This window comes from Scylla paramamosain, chromosome 27 (genome assembly GCF_035594125.1).
Source record: "Scylla paramamosain isolate STU-SP2022 chromosome 27, ASM3559412v1, whole genome shotgun sequence".
Classification (NCBI taxonomy): domain Eukaryota; kingdom Metazoa; phylum Arthropoda; class Malacostraca; order Decapoda; family Portunidae; genus Scylla; species Scylla paramamosain.
The window spans coordinates 9080587-9102500 of NC_087177.1; the positions used below are offsets into that span (position 1 = coordinate 9080587).

Sequence of the window (21914 nt, forward strand, 5' to 3'; positions counted from 1 at the left end):
TTTCAGACCTATGTAGAGAAAACCAAAATGCTTATGAAAAATAGTTGCCAAAATATGTTTCAAGACAAAGAAAGAAAGATATTTACCCAGAGCCCTGCGTAAAATTATATTGTTGTCTGCTGCCAGTTTATTGAGAGTTCCCCACATTGGCTTCCCTTCTGGAATAGGGTTCTTGGCCACCCATCCCCCACAGGCATACTCATAGAAGTTCTCGCATGGATCAGCACTGAGGTTCATGTTACTGAGCACAGCCCCAGACACCATCACACAGTCGCGGCTGAGACATAGCCTGCTTGCACCTGGAAAATGCACACTTTTGAAACGCTGATGCTAGAAAGTCATAATTATGTCATCAATTTCTAATAAAAAAGCAAATCTGTGATAGCTGAAAAGTGAATGTAATGGTGGAGGGTTTAAGAAAGAAACAAATTGGCTGCATGATATAAAAATTACCATTCTGGAGCTGACAGGATAAGAAAATGGTGCTAAGGATGTGTTATTTATGGAATCAGATTGCCTGTGACATTTCTAGAATTATTTCTCATCTATGGTATGCAGTATGGTGCCCAACTCCATCCAGGCACACAAATTAGTGTCCAGGGCATTATTTTACTAATTTATTTTTTTGATTTCATTATTTTATTTTTATTTATTTATTTATTTATTTATTTATTTATCATTCATTCATTTATTTATTAATTTATATATTTTGTGTGTATGTCACATTTGTGGCTAAATTTTAACTTCCATCCTAGGGAAGAATTACCTTCATACTTCCTCATCAGTTATAATAAATTTCAACTTTTAAAGAGAAAGGAAAATTTATTATGCAACTGCCAATACTGGTGCGGTTAAGTTTTATCATTTAGTTGTCTTCTAATATAGAAGCACATCTGTAAAATGAGCGCCCTTGAGAATAAGCGACGGCCTCAAGATAGATGACCCTTCATGCTGTGTTCCTCTTGAATGGACGATCCTCCTGGTAATGGTTATGCTCTCGCGGAAATACGGTGTCTTCTAATGGAGGGAAACTCCATAGGGAACAACAGTGTCCTTGGAAACATGGCGTGCAGTAAACAAATTACCCGTTCATGACCACCATCAGTAAGGATCAGTTGCAATGTAGGAGTAGGCAGTGCGCTGGATATCTGTAATTATGTGGCGCATTTTCTTAACTATTTATTAACATAAATAACGAGTCCGCGGATTGAAAGGATGCGCTACTGGGAGCACAGATGACGCTACTATAAATAAGATTAGCGAGTGATCTTTATTGACTTTGCAAACATCCATCTTCACCATGCTTCGTGAGGAGAACAATACAAGGTTCCTTGATAACTTTGCAAGCGTCCATCTTCACTATGCTTCGCGAGGAAAACAACACACGATCCCATGATAACCAACGCACCAAGGAGGCTGCCTTGCCTTGTAAAACGCAGGCTGCGGTAGTGCGAGTCGCGAAAACGAAATGAAAACTGGGAGCTTCGGTAACTCATTGTCCATGGAAAATTGAATCCCAACGTGGTTACGCTTACAACACCCAGGGAGTGGCTGTCGTTGTGTGAATCTGGGAGCGCCCACCATCACCAGTGACGGCCTTCCTTGAGAGCAGGAGGTACGCACATAGAGACCGCACCCTGCAGAGAGGCGGTTTATGATACGAGTTACTGCAGGCGATCCACTCAAAAACAAGACCCTTGACAGTGATGCAATGGCTCCCTGGAACACCTGAGATCATAATATAAACCAATTCTCAATGATGGCCTCAAAGAACTACTGCTTCCTTAGATACGAGGGACACTTTCTGCACCAAGGAGCCTCGCCCTTCTCCTGCTGCATGTTAGTCGGGAGAGACATCGATCTGCTGGACAGGACGACGGCCGGCAGTACTCCAAGGGTCGCAAACGAATCTGGACGTTCACCTCTGCCGCCTATGAGCATTTGTGTGGATACTAAGACATTGTTGCCGATAATCCTGTAGAAACTGCGAACTGAGGGTCAAAAGCACGCAAGTATACAAGCATTATTCCTCAAAATGAGTCTCACATAGTCTTTTATGGTGTCATCCCTCAGCCAAGTCTGCAAGTGATGGATGCCTGGGTGCAGACAGACAGGAAGGGAGGCAGGCAGAGAAAGGAAAGAAGGTAGCCAGGGATAGAAAAAGATAGACAAACAGAGAGTAGGTAGGGAGGAATGACGAGAGATAGACATAATAGGTAGGGAAGGCAGACAGAACAAGCAAGCAGACAGACAGGGAACGCAGACAGGGACATGAGAGAAGGACAGCAAGCAAGCAAACAGACAAGTGCAAGCGAGAGAGGAGTAGACAAAAGATAGGCTAGGAGACAAACCGGCACAGTAAAGACAGACAGATAGATAGATGGGTAGCAAGGGAAGAAGAGATAGACAGACAGGGACGGGAACGACAGGCAGACAGTTAGAGGGCATACAGGGAAGAGTGCAGAGTCAAGAGATATAGACAGAGGGTAAGCAGGGAAAAAATATAGACAGGAAAAGATTGATAGACAGACGGAGGGCGGGCAAGCATACAGACAGGATTCGTAACAAAACTTCATGACCGACGAGTAGCGAACGAACCTGTGGAGCTTGGGAGCAGGATGGGCATGGGTCTGGTTTTGAAGTGTAGCATGGCCATGAGTGCCAGCAGCAGCAGCAGCAGCACGAGCCACCCCACCAAGAGGCACTTCTCTAGGCCAGTACGAGACCGCCACCAGTGCGAACCCTAAGGGACAAGACAATATTGATAAATACTTCTGCGCTGCACCTCCACAACTTTCAAAAGGCTCTAGTTCAAGTTAGGCGGGGATTTTAAGGGTGTTTTATGGCTGTAATGACAGATTAACAAGATTACTAACTAGAGAAACACTTAAAAACCGGCTAATCATCTCTGGCCTTTGAAAATAGTCATGGTGAAAGAGAAGCGTTTCTAAATATGGTTCTCTCTCTCTCTCTCTCTCTCTCTCTCTCTCTCTCTCTCTCTCTCTCTCTCTCTCTCTCTCTCTCTCTCTCTCTCTCTCTCTCTCCTTTTCACGTATCTACATTTTTAATCGGAAAACTATTTTTTTTATTGTGTGTCAGTGAAACATCTCAACTTCTCTTGTGTTCTCTCCAATACTCAACGTCTTTTTGTCCTAGTAATAGATTTTTTCCTTCATGTGTGTGTGTGTGTGTGTGTGTGTGTGTGTGGAACAGTGGTGTGACGCGTCCTCCACTCACGGGATGCAGAACGTGACTGATCAGTAGGCTGGGATAGCTACGGATCACGCCAGATATTAATCCATGTCATTCTCAAGGTGAAGGCACACAACGCAGTATTAGCTCCGTGTGTGATCGATGAAAAAAAGATATATTCCAGTCTAGATTTTCATTAGATTTGAAACTGTTTTTTGCAAGAGAGAGAGAGAGAGAGAGAGAGAGAGAGAGAGAGAGAGAGAGAGAGAGAGAGAGAGAGAGAGAGAGAGAGAGAGAGAGAGAGAGAGAGAGAGAGAGAAAGAGCAGTTGAATTTGGAAAAGGAAGATAAAAAGATTAGCTTCCTTGTCTAACCTGTCTCAGTTATCCAAAAAGAGGTTTATGCGCACAGATCCCTACGTTGCCCTCTCTCTCTCTCTCTCTCTCTCTCTCTCTCTCTCTCTCTCTCTCTCTCTCTCTCTCTCTCTCTCTCTCTCTCTCTCTCTCTCTAAAAATTAAAACGACATGTACGCAAACACTAAAAACCCTCCATCTGTTGAAGTTAAAAGAAATTAAGATAAGTTAACTTCACTGCGACGCCTACACGCATATAAAGAGAGAGAGAGAGAGAGAGAGACTGACGCTCTCTCTTTGGCTCGTATTCTTAACAACTTTTGGAATTATCATAATTTTTAAGGGCCGTAAAGATGATTACTCACGTTTGTTTTCAAGGGTATTTTCCTCATTGACGATGCATAATCCTTGTTGGACTATCGTTATAATCATAGAAATAGCCGTGAAAACACAGTGTAACTATTTATAAAGGCCACAAAGATGATTTGGCGAGTTTTCTAATGAGCGATGCATAATCTTTGTTAAAATATCATTGAACTGTTTCAAGACATGTTACATTTTGGATGACTACCTCCAGTGAGCTTTTTTTATAACATTTCCCTGCAATAAGACAGTGCCTCTTACATAAGAAAAAAGTAGAATAGTGAAAACACCTTTGAAAATCCAGTAACACTATTTCCAAAGGCTACAGAAATGATAACGACCAGTGGAATCATGAACGCCTTCCTTGAAAACCCAGTAGCTTCCACCAGAGAGGCTGTTGCAAGTTTTAGAGATGGGACACCCAGATGCTTAAGAGTACAGACCTACGTATGTCACGAGCTCAGGCTTCACCTTGCAATGCCCATGACTCAAGCCACTAAAGGCGAGCACACAGAAGCTTGTAAGGGAGGGAGAGGCGAGTGTGGTTCAGTTGCTGCAGCTTGTTGACAGTGAGATGATAATTCGCCATGACCACGGGAATCAGCTGGGTTTCCATTTTTTACCTCTTATTTATGTAAGAGAGCTTCTGGTCAAGGGGAACAAAAACGGAGAAATAAAATCCCACTAAGAAAGGCCTGATGAAAAAAAAGACCTATTGGAAAAAAAAAAAAAGCCCACTGGCAAATAAGGCTCCAAAAAAAAAAAAAAAAAGAAAGAAAAAAAAAAAAGAAAAATGAAGGTTTGTTTTGGTGATCCTTGACGAGGCGATTTGGGTGGAGTTGTGCTGTGCCACGCGTGCATCAGACAATGGAACTGCTAGAGTGACTAAGGGTGTGTGTGCGTGTGTGTCAGTGTTTTTTTCTACGTAATGATTTGAAGGTTTTCCTCTAAAGCTGCAGATTTATATATATTTTTTTTTACCTACCTACTTATTTATTTATTTTTTTTTTTATCGTGTTGATTCCTGAAAGTGTGATGGTAGCATGAAGGAAAACACACGGGGAGGTTATGCATTACGATAACCAAAGCAGGTTCTCATGACAACAACATCGTGCCTTAAATTATGGTGAGTTGGTGATATGTGATTGGCAACGCACCAGTGACGCAGCTATTATTGGTCAAACACCATTACCTAGTAAAAGTTCATCGCCTCACTGCAAGGCTGCTTCTGACATGGCACCATCAGTATGAATAATTTCAAATGGGAATATTTCGAGTTATAATTCATGATAAGACTCAGGAATTTCCAAACGGCTAGGCTAAATATTGATAATTTTGTTGTCTCAGTATAAAACCTTGAATTTATCTCAGGTTCCTTGTTTAGGTCAGCCACAAAAACAGTCGAGGCAATGCTTAGTGTCACTCATTATTCGCTTAGTAAAAGCACATCACAATCCCAGATGGAAACTGAGACACCTTTTTATTTATTTATTTATTTATTATTTATTTTTTTTTTCTAAGAGGACTCTGGCCTAGAGCAAAAGAAGGCAATAAAAAAAAAAATGCTCACTGAAGGTGCCAGTCCCAAAGAGTGTAGTCAAAAGGTCCATCAAAATTTGAGGGTAAGTGTCTTGAAACCTCTCTCTTCAAATACTTCAAGTCAAAGGCAGTATAAAATATTTTGCCGATGTGTATAATCAGGACATGATAGGAAATAATGCGTTCAAGCTTGATAGTTATATGTAAAATGGAAACATAAAGGAACTGATTCTCAGTTCAGTGGTAGATGACTGGAATAGATTCAGGAATCAATTCCAGTTTAGTAGGAAGGAGGGAGCTCTCACAGAATATTTCGTATGTTTTATACAGGGATTGCCACGTGTCGACCTACTGGCTTCTGGTGGCTTCCCTTATGTTCTTAATGTTCTCATGTACGTATTTTGTCTTATATATAAGGATAAACATCACACCGAATAGCATGATGTGCCTGTGGCTGACAGTGTGCATCGTTCAAACAGCCATAGAAAAGTGGGGAGGTAGTTTTTAAACGAATAACATTTTCACCTTTATTTCAAACACACGTCCTTATCACATTCGTCCATCACACATGTTCTCCCGTGGCCTGAAAAATGTTGCTTCCAATGCTGTCATGTTTTCCCTCCCTGGAAGTGGAAGAGCCGAGTGACGCAGGTGTCCCCGCTCTACTTAAAATACTGTCAAAGGCATAATACCGACGCTGAATAAAGCTGAACATCCACATCCACCACTCACATGCCTGTGTAAGAGTTTCAGTACACCTTGGTCTGTGTACGTTAAGTTCACCCTGGCCTCTGTGTGATGTATATATGTGATAAGGTAAATGTTAGTACTGTCCACCGCTATCTATAATATTCAAACTAACTACCACATATACAGATTCCTAGTGATGATTCTTTAGATTTTATTTTCTTCCTCGCGACGTAATGATATACATTACTTATATTTATATAAGAGGTTCTGGCCAAGGGGAACAAAAAGTCGGAAAAAAAAATGCCCACTGAAGGTGCCAATCCCAATATAGGAATGAAATAATACGGTGTTTCTTACCAGGATAAAAGAAAAGCGTAAATGTAATGTCAAGGAGTGTAGTTCAGTGTATCGGTACAATTCATGTGGTATTTGTAAGGATTAAGGAGTGAAGCTGGGTGTTGCGGTAAAAATTATGCAGTAAATGCAGATAATGTATCTATAAATGTTGCGGTACTGATCATGTAATAAGTGTAAGAAGTGTACCAAAATGACACACACACACACACACACACACACACACACACACACACACACACACACACACACACACACTTTAAGGAGGGTACGATAGCGCGGCGGTACAGACCAAGGTATAATAAAGTCGAGCCTATACTGACCATGTGGTAGCGAATTGTGGTAGTTCCTGTCGGAAGCTCCTCGGTGCGCGCTGACCCGATGGAGCTGCTGTCGTCATCCATGTCTGTCTGCTGTTTGTACCGCGTCATCTGCCACAGAGGGAGAAAAGACACATGAGCAAAATTATACCCTACACTTACCCCAGAGTGTTTTACGAGAAACCCCAGTACGTAGTGAAAGACTTAAAATTCATACACCAGACTTTTTTTTTTATCTCAAGTAAAAGGAAACACGGTAATACTAATAGTAGTATTTTATCACATACGAGAAGAGACAACAGTAGTGAAAGACTTGAGATTTATACTCCACGCTTACAGCAGAGTAATTTATCACATTTGCGAAAGACTTAAACCAACTTTTTATCTCGTATCAGTACCTTCCTATCGTTTACTCCTATACGCACTAAGAATTACAAGCAGCAGTCACTCACGCTGGTCCGAAAGTCAGTAAAGTGCTCTGACAGTATATATTTACGGGACAGTATATAGCAGCAGAAACAACAGCATGTAATAACTGCTATGTAAATAACGACGGGCTGCGGAGGAAGATTGGGCGAAATAAGAAGGAAGAAATAGAAGAACAAGGAGGAAGAAGAGAAAGAAGGAAGAGGAGGGAAAGGAAAAGAAGTAGGAAGAGAAGTAGAAAAGAAGAAGGAAGAGGAAGGAGGAAAAGAATGAAAAGAGGGATAGAAATCGTGTGAAGTAACAGCTACAATGGAAAGGAGTGGAGCTGAGTGGAGAAATGGAATATGTGACCTACATATCAACTGCAAGACATGCTTTTTCCCATTAAACATAATTATCGTGAGTGTGGACCCCTCCCCTTGCCTGCACCAGCCTTGTTTATTACGGGAAATGGCGCTAATAATGGCACAGGAGGATGACGAAGCGGAGGACCAAGAGCAAGAGGGACCAAGGACTTCCTGTGGACAAGCTGTTATAATGCCAGGATAGTATTCTCCAAGTCTTAAGCTTCCTTGGTATTCTCAAATGTTTCGGCGTCTTATCTCAATTACTTTTAACAGGCTGTAGTGGAAAACAGTGAGAGTTTTCAAGGCTGTTTTCATGGTGATAGTGGTAGTTTAACAAGGATTCTGCACCAGTAATGGGGAGAATATCCATGAGAACTCGACTAATCATCTCTGTGACCTTTGGAAATGGTCCTTATGAGAGTCCAGAGCGTTTCGAAACACGATCCCAAGTCTCAGGCTGGGAAGCAGTATGGGAGCATCCGGCGACGAGCTGGGAGGGTAGGGGTGAAGTCGGGCGGTGGTGGTAGAAGTAGTAGTAATAGTGCCGGTTACCGTGACAACGCTAGCTGCGCGTGGTACTGTGTGTGTGTGTGTGTGTGTGTGTGTGTGTGTTCTAGTGCCGTTTACGAGTACTGAGTGTCAGCTGCGGTGTTCTTTTCTTAGATGAACCAATGTTATCTGTTCTGATACCAGCGCTGTTTGCCGTCTTAAATATATTGACCACAGGAAGACTGAAAAGGCTCATATGGACAATGTGTGTCTTCAGTATCTAGTACTATACTTTCTTTAAATAAAGGCAAAAATATTAAAAGGAAAAAAAAAACGAGTTGTAAAAAGGAGGAGAAGAACAGCAACTTGGTTTCCCGATGCAATATTTAGTTAATACGAAGTCGGGCAGAATCCTCCTAGAGCAAGATCCGCACGAATGAGCCTCGCGGTATAGCAAGCGATATAAAATTACAATTCTTCATTTACTCTCCTTTCTTACAACTGTCTCTTGCTGGCAGGCCTTCAGTGGAAGGGAGAGGAGAGTCGCACAATAACCAGGCTGGCAATAAGGACACGACATCACCTTCATTAGACTCCACGCATTAGGTGTGGGTGCAGGCAAAGTCCTGTTAGGGTCAGCTAGAGAAGCAGGTTACCACTGGGAATTTTCTGGAACGATGCCCGCTCCTAGGTTCACCCAGTTTTAAACCTTGCACTACTAGACAAGTAATTTTCTATATCCATCAACTTATTAGACAATTATGTACAACAGCTTCTTAAATTGTTCTGTAGCCTAGAAAGACAGAAATAACCCTCTACGCTCTCTTTTCTTGTTTGTATGTATAACTACATTTTTTACAGTGCTGTCAGTGTTAACAGAGGAAGACCGAAGGAGTGTAAGGGTTAAAATGGGCGCCGATCAGCTATGACTGGGGACGTAAAGGCAGCAGAGGAAGGAACTGGCCACCCTCCTCCATATGCCGACCCCACAAGAAGGGTGACGCTACCAGCCCCACGCCTACGTTCATGATTGACTACGGCACGCCGTTACGTTACGTAGAGAGGCGGGACAGTGAGCCCAGAAGCCTCTCCCATTAAGGGTTATCATTCCCGGAACTTGAGGTGTGGAATGATTGGAATTAAGGCGTGCAGCGCGAGGAGGAGACTAACGATGATGAGTCTGCACAGTTAAGACCGACAAGGAGAGGAGCAGCTGATGTCATTATAACCTGATGTAATGATTTTTGTTAAACCGCCACTGTCCCCCGTCAAATTGTGACAGAAATTTTCGGTCTTCAATACGAAACTTTGCCTCCGAAAAAGGGAGAAAATGCAGTAGTGTATATTTTGAGCCATTTGAGCTCAAATCCTAATCCTCTAGCTAAATTTCATTCGATTTGAAGCTATAGTTTCCTATGGCCATTAAACACACACACACACACACACACACACACACACACACACACACATATGGGTTTCTCACTAGTAATAGCAGTAGTATTAGTAGTAAACGAGTAGTAGTAGTAGTAGTAGTAATAGTAGTGGTAGTAGTAGTAGTGGTAGTAGTAGTAGTAGTAGTAGTAGCAGTATGAGTAGTAATTCTAGTAGTAGCAGCAGCAGCAGTACCAGCAGTAGTAGTAGTAGTAGTAGTAGTAGTAGTAGTAGTAGCGAAACAGAACGCAAAACAAACCGTCGTGCTATTGATACGTACATTCACGATCAATGGTAATTCCCCTTCTGTTTTTCAATCCTTTGCCAATCCTTCCTCGGCCCTCGTCCCCTCGTCGCCTCGTCGCCTCTCTCCTCGTCCCCTCGTCGCCTCCCTCTCCTCGTCCCCTCGTCGCCCTCCCTCTCCTCGTCCCTCACTCCTCTAGTATTACTCTGTATTTTTACCCGGGTTGTGATGACGCGCATTGGTTGTGTCATCCCCTTGCCACATTCTGTCATGGACGTCATCAGGGGCTTCTAACACACGCTCTCTCTCTCTCTCTCTCTCTCTCTCTCTCTCTCTCTCTCTCTCTCTCTCTCTCTCTCTCTCTCTCTCTCTCTCTCTCTCGCTCTCTCTCTTTGGGTTAGTTGCATCTGTGAAACGAAGTTAAATGAAAAAAATGAAGATTCAAGGAAATAAACGAGTCAATTGATTTTATCTTTCGCTCGAGTCTTTCATTGCGAACGATACTCGAATTATTATTGTTGTTGTTGTTATTGCTTTTGCTGTTGCTGCTGCTGTTGTTGTTGTTGTTGTTGTTGTACTACTACTACTACTACTACTACTACTACTACTACTACTACTACTTTACTACTTCTACTTTACTACTACTACTACTGCTGCTGCTGCTGCGAGCCACAAAAACCTCTTGGCGTGATGAAGGTATTAACAGTGGTACAGGTGTGCTGGTATGATTTATCGACATTTACAAGTATATATCGACCCGGGAAAGTCTGTATATCATTACTGATTTTTCAGTCTGGCGGTCTGGCAGGAAATATATCTGATAAAAGGAGAAGGAAAAGGAGTAGTAGGTTGATAATGATGAATGGGATCAAATGCCACAAAAAAAAAAGGGGGGAATATTTAAGGTTTTTATACATGTGACTTGAAATATTTATCTCCTCATTCCACTCCCATTGTCTTTTTCCATCCTCTTCGTACTGCTTGTGCTCATGTGTAGCTCGTACAAATGGGCTTGAAGTAAGATTGTTGTTGTTGTTGCTGTTGTTGTTGTTATTTTTATCTTCTTATTCTTATTCTTAACGGAGGCGGCGGTGTTTGTTATTCGTTTGCTTGGCCAAGAAAAACATTCCTTCCTTTTCTAAGCAAAATTCACGTCTTACTTTCTTCCTTTCTTATCCTAAAATTGAAAACACGGAAACCAGTCTATGTAATTTATTTTTGCTGCTAGAGAGCGGCAGTGGTAATGAAGTGGTGGTGGTGGAGGTATTCAATTGGTGTAATTTTTTTTTTCTTTTTAGACTGTGAGTGGAAAAGAGAAGTGTGTACTTGCTAATATAACCTGTAGCTTTCAGATGTGTGCTGATAGTGGTAGTGGCGGTGGTGGTGACAGTCCTTGCGGTGATAGGTATTCATTCAAAAACTCGGTGCGACATTTCTTTGCAGACTTTGAGTAGAAGGAAAAAGATGTACTTCCTAATCTAACTTGCAGCCTTCGGGTAAAGAATTCCATCTCTATATACCAAGCAGGCAATCGCACACGAGACAGTTCATACAGACAAAGCACCATACACTCATACATACACCATTCATACTTTTACCCTCGTCGGCCCTGGTGGAAAGGGATAACAGTGAAGATGAAGCATTATTGGAGGAAAAGAGGAAGAAAGCATTGACTTGTAAACCTTGAGGCGCATCGACAGTTCCATCTGCAGCATCTGGCATTTTAATTCACCGCCCTCTCCCTGTGACGTGTTTTATTGCATTATCGGAGGCGAAAATGTGTTCCAGCCCTTGCAATAACCGGGGATGTATGGGGATGTATGGTGTGTGTGTGTTTGTGTTAGGTTGTGCTGAATATAGGGGAATATGACCGAAAAAAAAGGGCTCATAAAAAGGTATAAAACAGGAAAAAAAAAAAATGTGCATGGATTTCAATGAGGATAAATGTCACATCTTGGGAATCCGTTGTGTAAAAAAAAAAAAATCAATAATAAATAAATAAAGAAAAAATATTAATAATGAAAATAAAAATAGCGAAAAATAATCTACCTTAACATATAAACTAATATAACAAATTAATTAAAACTATTACATAACATCATTTTTTACATACCATTTCCAGTACTATATTTTACCCCAGTCTCTCTCTCTCTCTCTCTCTCTCTCTCTCTCTCTCTCTCTCTCTCTCTCTCTCTCTCTCTCTCTCTCTCTCTCTCTCTCTCTCTCTCTCTCTCTCTCTCTCTCTCTCTCTCTCTCTCTCTCTCTCTCTCTCTCTCTCTCTCTCTGACATTTATTCCTGCATCCCTTTATTTTCCGTGTGGCAATCCTAGGGAGTAGCGGGCAGCGTTGCACGAGTATTGCCACGGGGCAGTACACACGTATTGCGGAAGGTAATGGTATTGTATCACGTGGCATTACGAGTACATAGTTTTATGACGCACATTTACATACGTGTGTGAGTAATAACAACTCCGCTGACTGTGTCCACCGGTGAGTTATGTGACGAGCGATCCACCCCAACAGAACCAGTGGGTTTTTGTTATTTTGCTGGGATTCTACTGCGATATTCAACAATTCACATAACTAGAGCGCTATATACAGTCTTTATAAGCACCTACAATGGAATACAATGCAGTATTTAGCTACTCTGATGACTCAAAGCGCTGCACACAGTCCTTGCAAGCACCTAATGCACTAGAAAGAGAAAACAAGTTGGTCCTTAACTCTTTCACTGGGAGATCCAACTCTTACACACAAAGTATTGCACATAATCTTTGTAAGTACCTACAAAACAGTACAATATAATATCGAACTATTTTCATGACTTAAAGCGCTGTGTACAATATTTAAAATCATCTACAGTACAAAAAGAGAGAAAAACTAGTGGGCCTTAACCTTTTCATTAGGATATCCTAGAATTCACATAGCGTATTATTATTGTCATTATTATTTCTTTGTTTATTTTATTCTCCTTTATTTATTTCATTTACTTATTTAATTTATGTTTATTTTATTATGTTTTATTTTCTCCATGTTCTGTCTCCCTAGCACGTAAAATAAATAAAGAAAATGGTCTTAATGATTTTGGAAAAAAATATTTGTCGTATTGAATAAGTTAATCTAACAACGGCGTGTTACAGAAAGTGTGTGTCCGTATTTTTCTTTGTTTCCAAGCGGCACAGAAAAGTTTGGGCTGTTCATGCGTGACTGTTTCCTTTTTTTATTACTATTACTGCAGCACAACCTTTAGGACACAAGGTAATAGGTATCAGGATTGCAGGTTTTAAGTGTTAACTCTTGTAGTCTCTCTCTCTCTCTCTCTCTCTCTCTCTCTCTCTCTCTCTCTCTCTCTCTCTCTCTCTCTCTCTCTCTCTCTCTCTCTCTCTCTCTCTCTCTCTCTCTCTCTCTCTCTCTCTCTCTCTCTCTCTCTCTCTCGTAAGACACGGACATGAGATAAACCACTTCATAAAGAGATAAACCACTTCATAAACACAAAACTTTCCCTGAGAGCAAGATGGAAACCCAAGACTCACTTCCTCCACTTGTCAGCCTCACAAATATTAGCTCCACACGTTCCGGTAGTGTCTCACACTCTCTCTCCACTAAGCCCACTCCTCATCATCATCACCATTATCACCATCATTCGTAACATGACCTCACCTTTGCCACCACCACCACCACCACTACTACCACCACTACCACTACCACTAATGTTCGGCAATCAGTCCTAATAGCCCCTTAGTCACCGTCTTGCCCCACCACATCAGACCTTCTCAGACATCCATTCTATTACAGACCCAAAGAGGAGCCTCCACGTATCCTCTTATGGCGTCCATCTCAACTAAGTCAAGGGGTTCGAGTCGCAGCGATCCGTATAATCTCTACTCAGGTACTGATCTTCTGTGGCTCCAGTCTTTCTCTTCGCCTCGTCTCTCCTCCTGGCGGGTGATTACGAGTACACAGTAAACCCCATGTGACTTCTTTGTTATAGCACCAAACACTCAATAATTCGAGTACACATTGGTACTGAATTAGACTCAATTATGTGTCTCCTTTCTCGTTTTTCTTTACTTGTGCTATAACCAAGTGATGTAAGAACCGAATACCTGTTTTGCATTGAGGATTCTAGTAACAAACTCTAATGTTCAGTGCAGTAAGTTCAAAGAGTTATTGTAAGTTTCATGTTTATTTCTACCCTTTTTTTCCATAACTACGCTGTCCATATCATCTAGTGGATATTAATCTTGACCTAATTTTAAGTGTATCCAATATCTTCACCTTTCATATGCAGTGGTCTTGTACGCTCTAGGACAAACTACTTATATTCTCTTTCGTTTTGTGACTTCCATAGAGAATCAAACGTCAGGCAAGTCCTCAAAAGTCATATAAATGTTCTTCTGTACCTTGTGCCTTCATTTTCCCTGACGATGCCTCTGTCTGGCGTTATTAGGAATACGTCTACACGCATGTTCTCACCTCCTGCCTCGCTTCCATCCGTGCTGCAGACAAAAACGTAATGAACCTGGCAATCACCTCTGCCGCTCGCCGATAAAAACACAGCGCCTGACTCTGCCGGTGACGAGTTCGATCAAGGACACAAGGCACGCTACACGAGAGAAGAGCAAATAATTAAAAAAAGGGTTACGGATGTGTGTGGGAGGTGAACCGACCTACTTGTCTTCTTTTCTGGGCCACGTGTTGAATGCGCTCGTTAGTGAGAAGGAAAAGAGAGAGAGAGAGAGAGAGAGAGAGAGAGAGAGAGAGAGAGAGAGAGAGAGAGGGGTGGGGTGGGGGTAGATCCACAAACTAATAATTTACAAGCTGACATGTTACTTTTACTGTTCATGGCTAACATACGTAAAGGAAAAGGGAGACTCCAGGAGTGAAACAAGCTGGGTGAGATTGAACAGTTTTGTAATAATGCTTTCCAATTTAGAAATTCAAGATCGAACGAAAGTTGTTTTAGGTGCAGGTGCTCCACTGGTGACGGGTTAGGAGTTTTGGGTTTCATGGGTGTTTTTGTTGTTCTGATATTGTATCAGTGATAGATTAACTAGAATTTTCGATCACCATTGGAAAAAGAATCTCATGAGAACCAAAGGTACTTTGAAACAGGTAATTGGTTAAACACCTAAACAGTCATAAGTGAAAATCGGGATATTTTTTAGTAATGCTGCACGAAAATAAATCTAAAATTTGAATAAATACCAAAGAAAATGCAAGATACAAAATATCAAGGAAAAACAAATAACAAAAATCAGTTACCGAAAAAAAATGGAAGAAATACCAAATGGGAAAAAAAGGAATGCTTCAGCATGAAACGAATAATAATATAAAAAAATAATTGCATCCTTAAATCTAAAACAAATCACGCGTAAATGAAATTAAAATGAAACAAGAGTTGTGTCATCAGTGCATTCGGAAATAAAACACCGACACTAAGTTTACCTTCTTCCATGTGTTATGTATATTCCCTCCATCTTAAATCCTCTGACTTGCTGACCATCTTATGAAACCTGGCTAGTGCTAGATTCTCAGCATATCAGAGGATTTGAGCCTGAGGGAAAAAAAAAAAACGCAAGGAAAGTGAGTCCAGAAACTTACTCTTCCTAACCACGAGTGTACCAAATTTGACTAATGTGTGGATGAGTACGTAACCTTGAGATTTGTTAGCAGTCCGTCAAGTCCGTCAGGGCAGCCATTCAGGAGCACTGGCGCATAAAGTGGGAGAAGGTAAAGTGAGACCTAATGTACGGAGGGTCAAGGAAAGGTTAGGGGGATAATTAAAGTTGATATTCTGGCGTTCACTGCGAGGAAACCAAATAGACAAGGGCAGGCGGAGCTCTAACTCTGCGTGACGTGAAGGTGAAAACGATTCTGGTGTTTCTTTATCTACATCAAGAAGGTAGAAAAAAGAAGTTCCACAGCTTATCTTCTCAGTTTGATGGTCACTTGTTTATAGATTATGTCCGGCGCTTAACTTCCGCTTATTTCATTCACTTGCGCCAAAAAGTCTCACGGATCTTCTTTGTTGACGTTCACTCGTTGTTTATAGATTTTGTCCGGTACTGAACTCTCGTCAGCTTCACTCACTCGTGCCAAAAAGTTTCAGAGCTTATCTTCTCAGCTGATGTTCATTTTTCGTTTATAGATAATGTCGGACACTTAAGTAGTTTGATGCTTTTCACTCACTCGCTTATTCGTGCTTTGTAAAGGTGTAATCTATTGCGAATACGTGGTTTAGACAAGTCATATCAGTACAATGTGGTGTTTGAGATGACTATGAACTGCACAGTGACGGTAACCTGACTTAATACATTTAGGTATAGAAAGGAGATGAGAAGAGATTGTTATCCATTTAGGGTGACAGATGAATTGAATACGCTTAGACCCAGTAATCAGATTGCTACCTAATGCCGAGTCAGTGGGGAGCTTTAAAAGATCAGATCAAATTATAGACGGACAATATGTGGCTATAAGGAGATATATTTTATACAGAGACTGCCATGTGTAGACCTGCTGGCTTCTTGCCCTTATGTTTTTACGTGCATACGATAAAAAGGAGATAGTGTGACGTTTTATGAATTCTACAGTGACGATAAATTGCTTTGTTCGAGTATGTTAGGATGAGTAAAATGTCATAGAGATATTGAAGAACATCAGGGGGATAATGGAGAAATGTACTAGACAAATTAAGATCTTACATGATGTGAAAATAATGAAAGAAAATGAGTGATAGTCGATTTTCATGAGCTTTTTATTTATGTATTTTATTCATATTTATTTTTTGTATATATGTTTATTTATTCATTTGGTATTTTTACTTTCATTTTGAATTATATTTGTTTATTTATTTTATTATTTTATTTAATTAATTTATTTATTTCACTTTATTTTTTTTATTATTTTATATTACTTTTCTATTTACATGTGCATGTATATCTGTGCCTATGTGTGTTCATGTTTGTATGCTTGATTGCGTGTGCGATGTATGTTGTGTACCATCGTCTGTATTATTGGAAAAGCCGACACGCTGGCTGCTCTAACATTCACAACAAGTGTCTGCTGAGCTGCGGCCGTGACGTACGTAACGCTGGCTGGCTGTGCTTCAAGCGGATAGATTGTTCCCAATGTGTAATGTCAAAAATTAATGCCGCATCAAAGTACATTCCTTTTCCACGTGCTCCATAAACTACACTATCCACAGCTGGCCAGTGAGTTGTGAAGTGTCGGGTGCCTTTTCCGATTAAAGAGCACGTCTGTATGTTTCCCAGGTATAGTATGTCATTATTACTCTCTGTAGTATATCATTTCAAGGTAGCAACGGGACGGGACGTGAGAAATGTGGCGCGGTAATGTCTTGTAATCTTAATTATACGCTTCTTATCAGGATTATTTTCAAAGGCCACAGAAATATTTGGGTTCTCATTTTTTTTTTTTTTCTCTCTCCCTCTCACTGACGATGCAGAATCCATGTTAAACTCTCACTATTTGCTTTCTCAACAAAACTAATATTTTTAAATGCCTCAGAAACATTTGGGTTCTGACTTTTTTTTTATGTTGACGATCCAAAATTCATGTCAAACTATCAAAAAGAGTACGAAAAACGACCTTGAAAACCCTCCAGCAACTCTCAGTCTATAGAACTAGTTGTAAGTTGCCGAGATAAGACGCGAAAACCTTTGGGAATACCTGACGGTGTTGTATCTCATCACAGGGCCACTCGTCTGATACTGGTGAATGAACTCGACAAATTTATGGATGGAGATGATCGGTGGAAATAAATACCTTTGTCTCATACAGGGATTGCAACGTGTAGGCCTAGTGACTCCTTGCAGCTGCCTTTATTTTCTTATACTCTTATTTTCATAACTCTTACAATTATAACAAGCGAATGCACCACATCGACAGTAGTGCATACTTCCCGGGTGACTGAATGCGGCATTCATACTGTGAAATCTACATACTACACTCCTGAGAACACTCCTTAACCAGTGAGTGTGGCTGTGGCTAGTCTGACAGGGTGGCACGTGCTTAACAAAGTGTGGAGGGTCCAATCCCCAGGTCATGTAAGGAGTTAGCTGCCCCTCGACGTAGGAGACCTGGTTCAGCGTGACAGGACAATGGCCGTGATAACGCAGGGCGGTCTGGCAATAGCTGGCGTGAAGAGATCAGCTATGTTTTCACCCTCCTTTCTTTTTTTTTTCTTTTTTTTTTTATAACAACCACATTCCACCCTTCAGTAGGTGACGGAGGGAGGCCAGTGACTGATATTACGTCTTTCAATAGCCAGCTGTAAAAATACATTTGCAGTAGTAAAAGACATTACCGAAACTCAACTGGCAACTTTTTTTCTATTTTCCTTCTATATTTATGATTTTGGATGTAGCAAACTGAGGAACTTTCTTTTCTCTCTAATTTTTGTGCCTTTGATCGAACTAAATTGCACATAAAAATAGCTAAATCGGTAAATAAATAGATAAAGCAACCAAATAAGTGAAAATGCCTCATATCATGCTACTTATCTCACTAGTTCACTAATACAAAGAAATCTTAACTGCTGAATGACGAGGCCTAACAAGAGCATACCACCCACACAGAGTACTTAGCGAGCTACAAAATCATGGTTTATGGAGGAACTTTGCCTTTCCTCCACTGCCTTCGAACAACTAGATAAGAGGAGATTATTTTGCTGCACACTGTAAAAAGATGACCTCCAAAAACCTGCATACTTAAATAACTTAATTTTTCCTCGTATTTTTCTAGCCTGTGGTCGTATAGCGGGAGGAGCTGGAGAGTGGTGAGTCAGGCAGCCACAGCCATGCCTTCCTTCACACGCCACTTGGGAAGGACACAAGGACACTCCCTGTCTCCTTGTAAGTGTACGTAAATACATTAATTACTGTCCTAAGTAGTAGTTGTAGTAGCAGTAATGACAGTAGCGGCATCATTGGCAGCAGCAGCAGTAATGGCAAAAACAGCAGTATTATTAGTGTAATAGTAGTAGTAGTAGTAGTAGTAGTCTTCGACGTACTTTCGGCTCCTTCTGTTAGAGGTCGCCACAGTGGCTCACCTTACTTTATTCTCCTGCATCTTCTGCTATACCTGCATGTTTTCCTTCAGTGCATTTATAAACCTTCTCTCTGATCGTCTTCTCTGTTTTCTATTAGGTTATTGTACTCGTATGATAATTAAAAGGCAAATACAAAAGACTGCAAGTTTGAACATCTCATAAGATTGTCGATGCTAGCCAAGATTGTGAAGTCATTCAGAAGAAAACTAGATCCTCACAGAGTGCATACTTCCCCAGACCCTGACAGTGAGTGAAAATCCTGACAGGAAGCCTGGAGCAGTTTGAGAATATCCCGGATCCACATTGATGGCCGGATCTGCCTTATAAATCAGTTGAATCGTTTCTCGGCCAGAATGAAGACTTTCCCTAAGAAGTTTATTGCAGTCCTTTGTGTACTTTTATTGTAGCGTCAGGGAGGTGGGATCGCCCCGCGCTTTTGGAAACTAAGGGGGTCCTCTGGCACATGGGTTCGAATCCTGGCTGCGATCTGAGGGTAGGAAGGGCACCTTCTCGGGGAACGGTTCCCAGATGCCAAAAACCAAAGTCCTTCGTTATGAGGCACCGTCCTGCCGCCCTAAATTAGAGAAACCGGACGTAGAACAGAAAAATAAGTAAATAAATAAATAATTATAACGTCGTGGTGTTAGCTTTTGAATAGACAGTCGCACGACAGGAGCAACTTTAGCTTCGCCTCGAAATATAAAATAATGGGCCTTTAAGTACGTTAAATGTTATAAAGAAGTAGATATTTTTTTTACAGTTACGCCAGTACAAGGGTCGAACAAAAGTGAAGCAATATGAAACACACAATACGTCACTAGGGAACTTTCTTACTCCAGCAATACTACCAGCCTCAAACAAAAGTGAAGCAATATGAAACACACAATACGTCACTAGGGAACTTTCTTACTCCAGCAATACTACCAGCCTCAAACAAAAGTGAAGCAATATGAAACGCTCAACATATCATTGTAATGGTACTCTCAGGGTCCACACAGGGAAAAGAGGCGCCGAAATAATTAACTGTACGGCAAGTGTAATACGTAAAGAATGAATTAAACGTATAAGTTAACCAGTTATCACATGTGTGTAAAATAAATAACCTACACCAATCCTTAGCTTAATTGTGCGAGCTGTAACACAAAATATATATACATTAATTACTGTCCTAAGTAGTAGTAGTTGTTGTAGTAGTAATATAAAGACAATTGGAACCATACTTAAGTGTAATACCGTGTCCGTGAATTAGGTGTTTAAATTTCAGAGTTTATTTAAACTTCGGACTTATAGTCTAAATAATAAATAATGGCTCGATACCATCTGGGCTAACAAACAAACAAGATTGAAAATTATATGTCCACCATTCCCTGCTGTGTAATACCGTGTCCATAAATTTGTTTACATTTCAAATTAGAGTTGAGTTAAAACTTTTCCTTTTTTTTTCTCTCTCGTCTTTAATGGCTGGTTCCCTGACAGTGACCGCAGCGACCGCCCGCTGAACTTCTGAAGCGCCATTGTTTGATGCGAGATAGGATATATTATGCTCGCGATGAGGGTTGTGGTCTGAAAGGGTGTGAATGACGTTTTAATGGCTCCGATAGTGGACCCCCTTCTGTTGTGTGTGTGTGTGTGTGTGTGTGTGTGTGTGTGTGTGTGTGTGTGCTTATGTTTTAAAATTATCATGTGTGATTACTACTACTACTACTACTACTACTGCTGCTGCTGTTGCTACTACTACTACTACCACTACTACTACTACTACTACTACTACTACTACTAATAATAATAATAATAATAATAATAATAATGAAATTGAACGTATGTAAGGATCTTTCTCCTCCAACAGTTAGTAGCAATAAAAAGCGTACATCACATGATACCAAAGTTGTCACTACACCAAAATATTTTCTTCACACGCTAAGCCAGGCAACAATAAAAGGTCATGTAATTAGCGACCAATCTGCGTTATTCCCGTCAAATACTCGTAATTAGGAGAGAGTGGGTCATTATCTCGATCCTCACCTGTCAATTCATTAAACTTTTCTTACGTTAAAATTCGGGACTGATCGCATTTAGTACTTCTGTTGTGTTTCTGCTTCTGTGTTCAACTTGATATCTTTTCTCATGTTCTTCCTCCCTCATTTATTCCTTCTATTTTCTTACTCTTTCCTGCATTTCTACCCTCTTTCATTCTTATCTTCTCATATTTTCCCTTCTTCCTTTGATAACGATAGCTTTGCGATTCAGAGAGAGAGAGAGAGAGAGAGAGAGAGAGAGATAATCCACTAAAACTACAATTTTTAATCCCTATCCATACAAATCCTAAATTTTCTGCCACAGTACTGGGAAAAAAAAAAAAAAAAATATATATATATATATATATATATATATATATATATATATATATATATATATATATATATATATATATATATATATATATATATATATATATATATATATATATATATATATATATATATATATATATATATATATATATATATGAACGAAAGTATTAACGCTTGAAGAGGTAAAAAGTATTGATCGGTGCAAAGTTTCCTCGAGACAGAGAATACTGCAAGCATTCCGTAGCACACAACACACACACACACACACACACACACACACACACACACACACACACACACACACACACACACACACACACACACACACACACACACACACACACACACACACACACACACACACAGGAATACCAAAGTGATATATAAAAAAAAAAAACGTGATAAAATATACAATACAAAATAGCAAAATACAAAACATAGTGCATAAATACCTTCTGTCCAAACACACACACACACACACACACACACACACACACACACACACACACACACACACACACACAAGCAAGAGTAGGGAGCGTGGCTGTTCCCAATACGGTCTGTTTACTAGGGAGGCGTCGATGGGCTGCCGCGAAACGGGCTTAAGTGTGTGGGTTATTTTTGGCTTCAGGAAAAGAACGTGCATGAACTTCCTGTTTGTTTATCCTCCAAACGGGAGGGTCCCATCTGGAGATTAACAGTGAACGTGTGTGTGTGTGTGTGTGTGTGTATGGAGAGAGAGA

General features: G+C 40.6%; 2 protein-coding genes across 42 annotated transcripts in view; one reads left to right on the forward strand and one right to left on the reverse strand.

Moving 5' to 3' along the window:
• Window positions 1-21914, forward strand: part of LOC135114141 (uncharacterized) — a 109962-nt gene that overhangs the window by 59248 nt on the left and 28800 nt on the right. For 13 of the 37 annotated variants that reach the window (XR_010275229.1, XR_010275242.1, XR_010275245.1 and 10 more), the window contains 2 exons: window positions 13543-13636; window positions 18514-18629. Coding sequence is in view for 1 of the 37 variants with exons in the window: in XM_064029877.1 (XP_063885947.1) it covers window positions 13543-13592 (50 nt within the window). In the remaining 36 variants the exon portion in view is untranslated. Of the gene's footprint in view, window positions 1-13542; window positions 14150-18513; window positions 18630-21914 lie in introns of those variants that run through there. The other 24 variants (XR_010275237.1, XR_010275261.1, XR_010275254.1 and 21 more) reach the window with 4 other exon arrangements.
• LOC135114140 (endothelin-converting enzyme homolog) overlaps window positions 1-21914 on the reverse strand; it is a 55096-nt gene that overhangs the window by 15689 nt on the left and 17493 nt on the right. For 4 of the 5 annotated variants that reach the window (XM_064029868.1, XM_064029869.1, XM_064029871.1 and 1 more), the window contains exons 2-4: window positions 6814-6921; window positions 2599-2743; window positions 87-299 (exon numbers count right to left, since the gene is read on the reverse strand). In XM_064029868.1, coding sequence (XP_063885938.1) covers window positions 87-299; window positions 2599-2743; window positions 6814-6921 — 466 coding nt within the window. Of the gene's footprint in view, window positions 1-86; window positions 300-2598; window positions 2744-6813; window positions 6922-9783; window positions 9911-21914 lie in introns of those variants that run through there. The other variant, XM_064029873.1, reaches the window with a different exon arrangement.